Below are 9,449 nucleotides of genomic sequence, written 5' to 3'. Positions count from 1 at the left end.
TTTTCCATTCATCCACCAACTCACAGCTCCAGGGGACCCCTTACAGAGGGAGGGGGAACCCCAGGGCCACCCCAGAGGCCGTGTGAGGCACAAGCCAGGAGGGAACCCCAGCAAAGGAGAGAAGGCAACGACACCAAACAAGACATTTCTTCCCAAAGATGGAAATACCACGGGCTCGTGACCCCTGCTCCCCGTGCACTTTCACACCACACATTTCACCACTCAAATCCCAGTCCACTCGTGCTTCAAATCCTTCACCTATAACTTAAATACTTCTGCAAATGAGGCCCTCGGTGTCAAAGCTCAGGGCCAGGTGGGGAGCCCGAGCAGAATTTCCTTGCTTCTGCGGTTTTGTCAGCCACTAAATTTCTTTGAGGTTTCTTGCTGTCGTCTTCAAAGCGCTCTGTGATGCCTCTCTCGTGTGCTTCATGGAGAGCTCTCAGCATTTTCCAGGCCTGGGACAGAATGCCTCCTGCACAAGGACGCTTTGCTACGCGGTGAACCCCGGGGGCTGCAGCTGATTTTGCTGCCTTCTGCTGAAGCAAACGGCAGTGCGCCTGGAGTTGCATCTTCTCATTTAGAGCACAAATTGGTTTTGACAGAAAGCAGCCAAAGGGAGTTGTTTCATTTGTTCAGGCTGGCTTGCTGCTCTCTGATACCTAAAGGCCAGATTTGACAACGGGAGGAAACGCTAGATGGTGAAATAGGAGGAAATCATTAAAGCCCAGTCACCCCGACACCTGATTGTGAGAGCGGGAACTCCTCACCAGCCAACACCAGCAGCACCTGCACACAGTTGGATGATGTTGGACGTGGCCGCCATGGCCCGGCCATGGCTCTGGCTCTGGCTCTGCCTGCAGCTTCCAGGTAAGAGAGATATCTGTGGATGAGGGCAATTAAAATCACTAGTCCCAGGTAACAGCCTCGAGCTGTGCCAGGGGAGCCTCAGGTTTGGGTACTAGGGAGCATTTCTTCTCAGAAAAAGTGCTGAGGCATTGGCACGGGGAGGTGGTGAAGTCATTGTCCCTGGAGGTGTTCAAGAACCGTGGAGATGTGGCACGGAGGAACACAGACAGTGGGCATGGTGGTGGTAGGTGCTCGGTTGGACTCTCGTTCCTGAGCTGCTGCCCCATTCCCACCTGACCCCGTGCTCCCAGACGGACCCCACACCACAGCCAGGGCTGAGCGCTTGCTGCACGGCTGGGCTTGTGGGGCTGGGGCTGCACTGGGCTGTTTGCAACAGTGGCTATGGGGTTTTGAAGGAATATGCACATTTTAAGGCCAAAAAATAAAAAGGGGGGAAAAAGTGCTCTGCTCAGCTTTGTGCACGGCTCTAAATCTCGCCTGGGAAACAGGCAGGGGAAGAGAGAGCATCCTTATCTCCTGAGGCTGTTTTTCTCAAAGGCTGTGCAGCTGTACAGGATTATTTGCTGAACACAAAGCACTGCTCCAGCTTCTATTTTCCTTCCCCAAGGCCGTGCCAGCTCGCTCCTCTCACACACAATCTCTGCTCCTGTCTGCCCAGACCAAGTGCTGCTGAGATAATTTTTCTACCGTACCTGCGCAGCCCAAACAAGGTGATACAATGCAAAAACGAAGCTCTCAAATCCTTTTGCTGCCTTTGAGTCGTTCTCCTTCTCCAAATAGCAAAATTCTTATGAAAAAGAGCCACCCAAAAATAAATATAAAATAAAATGAAATAGAGATGCATCATAGGAAGGGACCAACACATACCCCACAGCAGCAGCTCAGGAGATGTTCATGTTTCTAGCTGCAAAACAACAGAGATAATCTAAAAGGTTTAGCGACTAAAATAAGGGAGAGAAGGGGCTGAAAAGGCTGTCTGGATTCCAATGCAAAAAAAAGAAATATAGCACTTTTACAATCATTCCTCCATCCCTCTCTCTGCCACTGAGCTCTGTCCCTAGATGAGTAGTTGCAGGGTGAAGTATGTTATTTTTTTCCCCCCAAAATAGCTGGGAACCCAAAAAGGCCTCTGAAGGAATATCACAGAACCATAGACCAGGCACTGAGCACCTGATGGAGCTGTAGCTGTCCCTGTTCACTGCAGGGAAGTTGGAACAGATGACCATTTAGGGTCCCTTCCAACTCAAGCGATTCTACGATAGATCATAGACTATCCCAAGTTGGAAGGGAGGATTACTGTGAAGGGAGGATAACCCATGAGGATTACTGTGTCCAGCTCCTAATACAGGCTGATGTTTCTGCTACTGGGGCTCTGATCTGATGCTAGTTACTGAGCATAGAAGGAAAAGTAAGGCTGGTATTTAAGAGACAAGTGGACGTGGCACTAAGGGACATGGGTCAGCGGTGGGACCCAGTAGGTCGGGCTGATCGTTGGACTTGGGGACCTTGAAGGTTTTCCCCAAACTATGATTCTAATGAAAGTAAAATACACAGCTCTGAGTTCCTGTCTCTACTTGTAGGTTTCTGTACAAATCTACTTACATCCCGGACTCCAGGGCATATTTTAGCCCAAACAAACGACAGCACAGAAATTGTCTGCCCGGTGAAGAGGGAGCACACAGGGGTCTACTGGTATCGCTGGAACCAGGGTGGGCAACACTTTGAGTTCCTGGTGTTTTCCAATCCACTGGGAAAAGCCACCTATGGCACAAACATCAGCAAGGAGAAGTTCAGCATCCGTGGGACGGGTTCCCACCACTCCTACAGCCTGCACATCAGCCGGCTGCGTGGCTCCGACAACGGCACCTACTACTGCAGCATCACCCAGTCCTCCCAGCTCATCCTGGGCACTGGCACCCAGCTTGGCGTGGGTGAGCATCGCTCCTGGGGCTCCAAATCATGCCAGCAGCGGGCTGGGCTGAGGGGGAGCACGTTGGTGTATAAGCTTTCCCAGTCTGGGGGTGTAAGGTTGGGGTTTTGGGGTCTATAAGATGGGATAAGACAGAAAGTGCAGCAAAGGTCTACGCTGCATCTCTTGGTGGGCTTTTGGGGAGACAAACAATGTACTGAACTTAGGCACAGCTGTAGGTACTGGCTCTAAAACACTCCGTCTTGCTTTTTGCATGCAAACCCCACATCTCACATTCATTGTGCTGTCTCAAAATTCCCATCGGGATCATTGCTGCTTCAAAGAGAAACTGATTTCAGATAAAGGAGAACTGTTTTTATCAACTATGCGCTTATCTATGTCCCAAAAGCAAGGCATGAAAAGCATGGCTGAAACTCAGCACGATCAAGGACACTCCAATTTAGAGCTGAGCCTCAGCAGGTGGCTGGAAAAGACTCAACTCTCAGGAACATCTTATTTTCCCTTCAGCAGCCAGGACAAAACAAATCATCTCTACCTTCCCTTGGATCTATCGCTTTATTAGAAAAACAAATCCAGTTTTGAGCAACAACTGCAGCAATGTGATAGACCCAGAGACCCCTGAAAGCCCTTTGTGCTGCTGCAATCCCTGTGCACAGGTCTGGAAAGCAATAGGCAGAGATGTAAAACCTTAAAATAAATGATGGGTGCTTATTTCTGGCTGCGGGGCAGTGCTGGTGAGGCTGTGCCTGACTGTAAGCACAGCTTGGGGATTTTTTTCCCCTTTTTTCTGCTTTAATCCTGCCTGTGTCTGCCCACTTAGCTTTTTATTAACACTATGGGACTTTCTGTGGCCACCGAGGGGCTCAGACCACTCCTGACACCCAACACTTGCTATCTCAAACGATCTCAAGATGGGGTTTTTTTTGTTTATTAAGAGATCCCAAGAGCTCTCAATTGTAACTAACACCAGCTTTTGCAATGACGAACGACCTGACACAAGCTGCCCAGAGAAGCAGTGGGTGCCCCATTTCTGGAGGTGCTCAAGGCTGGGTTGGATGGGGCTTCGGGCACCCTGGTCTGGTGAGAGGTGTCCTTGTCTGTGGCAGGGAGGTTGGAACCAGATGGGATTTCGGGTCCCTTCCACCCAAACTTCTCTGTGATGGGTGCAGCTTTAAAAGCTGCCATTTCCAGCCACCCCCTGCTTGCTGTGCTCAACGTGACATTAACTCTCTTCTATCTCTCTCCTGAACAGTTGATGTTTTGCCTCTGCCTTCAATGTCCACGCTGGCCCCGCTCAGCAAGAAACCCATGCAGTGCAAACCCCCAAAAAAAGCCATCAAGAAAGGTACAGGAACGCATGGGCTCAGGCTGCCTCGTGAGGGGCTTTGCTCTGGGAGAGATGCCCTGGGTTCAACATGGGTGTAGGGGCCAGGAAGGATTTCCTTTTAGCTCCAGTGCTCCCCAGAGGTGCAGCTCCCCTGGATGCAGCATAAGGTGGATCCCTGCACCAGCAAGAATGCCACAGAAATGCTATCAAAACCCAGAGCTGAGTTCCCTGTGACGCCTTTGGTTTAGTGCATCCTCAAGGGATACCCCGGGGTCATGCTCATGGCCTCATCCCTCCTGAGAACCATCCCTCCTCACCTAATGCTCCACCACCCAGGCAGGATGGTGGCAGAATGCTGAGCTGGGGGGCAGCTCCTCACCCTGTTCCCTGTTGCAGGTGCCTGCACCCCCCTGGTTTGGATCCCGCTGGCTGCTGGTGTCCTGCTCCTCCTGCTGGGTCTGATCCCCACTATCCAACGCTTCTATCGTAAGCACCGTACCCACAGCACAGCCCAGGATTGGGGTGGGGAGGTGAGGGACCCAAAACTGATCAGCACCATCTCCCCACAGGGCTGAGGAGGAGGCTGTGGCTTCGAGTCCACAGGAAGTAAATCTTGATGGGAAAAGCTATGGAGCATCGCCTGCGTGGGGCTGAGCCCTGCTGGGATGTGACCCAGCGAGGACACCACAGAAGCCTGGACCAGCTCCTGCCATGTGCTGAGCCTTTATCATGGAGTCTTTGGGGGCACAGCAGCTGGCTCTGCACTGGGACTGGGGTACCAAGTGGGTACAGCCGGGCTGGAAAGATGCTCTGGGCTCTGTGCTGGTTGATGATTTTTGTAAGGAACGCTTTGAGAGGTGACTGCACACCTTGTAAAGATGTTAGAAATGGTAAATATATCACTCAGCTCTGCAGCCTGGTGTCTTGCAGCCCTGATTTGAATCGGTTGGGTCAACAAGTGGCTGTGAGCACGGCGAGGAGCTGGGGAGTGAGCAGGGTTAAAGCATGCGAAAACCGTGGGGGGAACAGAGCGCTCGAGCTGCAGATAGACACAGCCTGTCCCAAGGCCAAGCAGCCAGGAGAGCTGGGTGCTGATTACAGGCAGAGGAGCCCGACAGCTGGGCACTAATCCAGACACAGGGATGTGCAGCTGGGGTGCTGAGCACAGGGCATCTTTCCTCCCCTCTAAACAGAGCAGCAAGCACACTTCACCAAAGGAAACTATGAACAAAATCTGATAATGCATCTACTCATCAGTGGGGGGGGGGGTTCAGGCAGTGACGCTCTGTCACCATCAGAGATCTGAGCAGGTAGTTTCACAAATGTGAGAGCTGGTGGAAAAAATCACTCCCCTCTCAGAGGTTCCTTCCAAACAGAGCCACTAATGAAAAGGAGCTTTCACATCTGAGAAAACGAGCCCCCAGCGTGTGCTTTCTTTCATTGTTCCTAACCCGAAAGAAGTTGAAAGCTCAACAACAGGCAAAGGTCAGGGGTGCTGCAGTGCAGGCGAGCAGGAAAGGGGTGTTTGTGGTGAGACCCCATGGAAAAACACGTGTGTGTGGCTGCTGAAGGCAGCGACCAGAAAGGTGCTGTGGTCACAGTGTCACCCAGCTGATGTCCTGCAAGTAGTGCTGCCCTATTTATATTCTTATGGCTCTCATGAAACTTTTGACAATGGATTAAAAAAGCAATAGTTCCACCTTTCCAGAATACCCCAATTGCTGATCTAATAATACAGGCAGAGCTCAGTTTGTCGTGATGTTGTTTCTCCTGTGCTAATGGCTCAGTGCGTGGTCACTGGCTGTTAGACCTCCCCTCACTGCAGGGAAGCAGGCTCACAGCAGCCAGAGCTACTGAATGTCCACGTTAATGCACACAGTTCTATAAATATTATTTCACAGATCTTGAAAGTTATATATATTTTGATGGATACTTACAGAAAAAGAAACCCACTCAGCTCCTGTATTGTGTTTCCCTGTAGCTCACTCTTTGCCCTCCAGTACTTCTGCCACAAGCAAATCCCAGGCACCACAACTGCAGACACAAATGGCACAGCTGCAGGAACACGAAATTTGCTTCCAGGCAGGAATTACTTCCCTGGGCTTTACATTTCATTCAGTACACCAGAAATGCTGAGGCTGCACAGAAATGAATCTGAACAGCAGTGGAAAAGCCATTCCATAAATACACAGCCTCTCTCCAGCCAGTTTGTTTTCAGTTGGCTCACTCACCCCGATGTACTAAGCATCACTGTGCTGTAATTTAGAAATGCCTCTCTTTGGGAATACACTCAGTTTTCCTGGGCAAACACCATGCCCTGCTGACACTCCAACATGAGCTGGCACTGTTGGGCCCCATCCAACCATATCTGTCACCCAGAGGAGACACTCTCCTGGTCCCCAACCCTGTGTCCCTCCTCTCCACCATTGCTGGGCTCATAAACCAAGGCAGTTTGCAATCCTCTATTGATTGGAAGAGGCAGTGAGCACTCAAGCCCCTTCCACACCCTCCTGCCAGTCACAACCTAGAGAGCTCTAGTGAATACTAATTTAGACCGTGTATTTTCAAGCTAACAAGTCTCAGCCTACTCCAAATCCATCTCAGATATCCAATACTCCTGAACATTTTCCTGACCCTACTACTTCTTCAAGTCCCCTCTTTGAAACACAGTGAGATCATCGCAGAGCATTCAGACATCTGCCTGGTGCCACAGGTTGGACCATTGGAGCATACAGTGATGTTGCTGGGTTCTTCATTTAATACCCAGTGCCTTTCATAGTATCATCACCAAGCTTGGGAAAGACCTCCAGCATCATCCAGTCCAGCCATCCACCTACCACCAATATTCCCACTAAACCACATCCCTCAGTAAAACATCTGAACAGATCCTGAACACCTCCATGGATGTTCTCAGCCACCTCCCTGGGCAGCCCGTTCCAGCTCCTGACCATCCTTTTGTAGAAGAAATTTTTCCTAACCTTTTCTTCCAACCCACATCTTCCCTGGAGCAACCTGCAGCCTTCCTACCTGCTAACATCTAATTTGCTTCTGATTTCCAAGTAAATTTGCTGCTGAGCCAACGTTGAGTTGATTTTACCAGCCTTAACCCAGATTTTCTATCCTGAGTGGTAATGTTTGGCTACTTGTCTTATGGCAAGGCCAGGACTGACTTTGCTTGTGTGTATCACTTTACATTTGCCTATTCTGAATTTCACCTGACCCTTTATTGCCCAGTCCCTGATAGATCCTTCTACACTTCTGTATTTACAAGGCATAAATGTAAGTACATTAATTTCATGGAAGTAACATTTGCAGGTCTTAAACATGAACTGTTACATGACAGTGGAGTCCAACACTCACCAGCACGGGGCAGCACTTGTAGGGGACCACGTATGGAAAACAGCAGTCAAACACTCCTCTTCACAGCAGCAGTGGGCACCGGGCTATTAAAAGTGAAACTTAGCACTGAATTCAGTTTGTTTTGTTGATGCCAAAGGGGTGCTTTAAGGCAGCCTCTCTTGAATAAGATGTCCTGTTTGAGGGTTATGGGTTTACAAGTTTCATTCTACAGCGGGTTTTTTGTTGTTCCAAGTAAATTCAAAATCTAGAGATAACAAGTTGTGCAAACCAGCCAACACCATCAAGTAGCACCACAAAATAGATGAAGCAAAGCCATAGGTTTCCTTATAGCCAACACTGCTGGCAGGAAGTGTGGACAATCAGAATTGAGTCCAATCCATTCTCTGAGCTGTAACCAACCACACAAATTAAAGTTCCCTCCTGAGATGCTACCCATGAGGATGCATAAGCAATACCCTGCCCTGGGAAAGTTGCCTTCTACTGCACAAATGGCCCCAGAAAGCCCCTGGGATATCTCCAGCTAGCTTTCCTTGTTATTTTCTTTGCTAATAGGGAGAACTGTGTGCTTCCCTGAGGCACACTGACAGGATGTGACAGGACTCTGAACTGACAGAGATGGCAGTAGGGCTGTGGGGATAGCAACAAGGCCATGAGAACCCAACCAAAACCTGACTGGGAATGGGGGCTACAACAGAAGATATGAACTGTAAGAGAGCCCAGTTCACTGATTAAAGACTGGAATTGCACTTCAGACAAAAACTGATGCACTGGAACAGTGTAGATCATCATTGTTTTGCTGAGGAAAGCCCTTAGGTGATGCTGGACGACATAAAGCCTTGAGATTCAGTCCGGAACTACAGAAAGACTGCAGTGTGCAGGAGAGCAGAGCTGCACAAAAGCACGCTGGCTGCAGCGAAACCACTCTGTGCTGTAGGAGTGAACTGTCACCGTTTCCCAAAAGGTGGCAGCATTAGTGCTGATTTACCAATGACTGCACTTCCAGCTGTGAAGCACGGAGAGAGACGGTGTAGGAAGCCTGCACAAAATACCCAGAGTGTGGTATTGGCTGCTGCACTGGGAACACGGAGTGGAAAGATGTGTGAGTGGTGTGTGTGACTGCTGCAACTTGAGATTTTCCAAACCCCTTCAGCACTGCAGCTCTGCCAAGAAAAGGGGGCAGCAGAATGCTCAGAAACCACAGCTTCACACCGGAAAAGTTGTATGTTTAAGTCTAATTGGTCTTGGAGCCCTCAATTTGAATCAAAAAGTTGTGATCTGAGACTACAGCTTGAAAACTTAATTACAGACTTCAATTCCTCCTTATTAATGAGATCAGATGTTGCCATGTTAGCAACAGGAAGAATCAGCAGTGCTGACACAAACACAGCCACGCAGCACACACGCCTACCACAGGCTTCCCCATAGAGCAATACTCACTGAGTCTCATGAGGCAGTCTCAGACGTACTCACCTCTTACAGAGGGAGGTATTTTGCTCCCCTAACCTCCAGCTACATGTTCAGGAATGTGAGAGCCACGAGAAGCCAATGAAGGCTGAGGCAAAGAACTGTCTGAGTGCCCACTGTGACTGTTGCATCCAGTTTTTCCATTCTCATTTGCCAGAGGGGGCATGCTTGGATTCTTGTAATGTTATTCAATCAGTTAAATCCATTTTCTCATAATTTTTCAACAAACTCTGCTCTATGCTGACAACACAAGGCTTAAAATCTCAAACGAAAGCCAAAGCTACCCCATTCCAGAAGGCTTCACACCGGCTTTCCTTACTCACCAAAGTGCTGTGAGGAGCAATCAAATGAGCCCGGGGATACCCAGACAATTTTTGCCCTTTCTCTCACAAAACAGCACGTTCATCACACAGTGTGCCTGGTTTCTGGCATCCAGGAACAGGGGGATTCTCTGCAAAACAGGAATGCAACTGCTCATCACAAATAACAGCAGAGCCAGGA

General features: G+C 49.5%; 1 protein-coding gene across 1 annotated transcript; it reads left to right on the top strand.

Moving 5' to 3' along the window:
• The first annotated feature begins 730 nt into the window (after positions 1–730).
• On the top strand, positions 731–4,775 carry CD8B (CD8 subunit beta). Its single transcript, XM_065735964.1, has 4 exons — positions 731–867; positions 2,448–2,798; positions 4,050–4,142; positions 4,521–4,775. The coding sequence occupies exons 1-4, from the start codon at positions 801–803 to the stop codon at positions 4,697–4,699; spliced, it is 690 nt and encodes a 229-aa protein (XP_065592036.1). The 5' UTR covers positions 731–800; the 3' UTR covers positions 4,700–4,775.
• The last annotated feature ends 4,674 nt before the right edge of the window (positions 4,776–9,449 follow it).

This window comes from Cyrtonyx montezumae, unplaced genomic scaffold, assembly GCF_038088225.1.
Source record: "Cyrtonyx montezumae isolate F1298 unplaced genomic scaffold, pur_monq_1.0 scaffold_2, whole genome shotgun sequence".
In the NCBI taxonomy this organism is placed as follows: Eukaryota; Metazoa; Chordata; class Aves; order Galliformes; family Odontophoridae; genus Cyrtonyx; species Cyrtonyx montezumae.
The sequence above is the reverse complement of the archived record's forward strand: the minus strand, read 5'-3'. Positions and strand labels throughout refer to the sequence as shown.

What these genes read in the sequence shown, in the direction of transcription:
- CD8B (XM_065735964.1), top strand. Translation starts at nt 801, where the DNA reads ATGATGTTGGACGTGGCCGCCATGGCCCGGCCATGGCTCTGGCTCTGG. An exon ending in GCTCTGCCTGCAGCTTCCAG is followed by an intron (nt 868 to 2,447) that starts GTAAGAGAGATA and finishes CTCTACTTGTAG; the next exon opens with GTTTCTGTACAAATCTACTT. An exon ending in AAAAAAAGCCATCAAGAAAG is followed by an intron (nt 4,143 to 4,520) that starts GTACAGGAACGC and finishes TCCCTGTTGCAG; the next exon opens with GTGCCTGCACCCCCCTGGTT.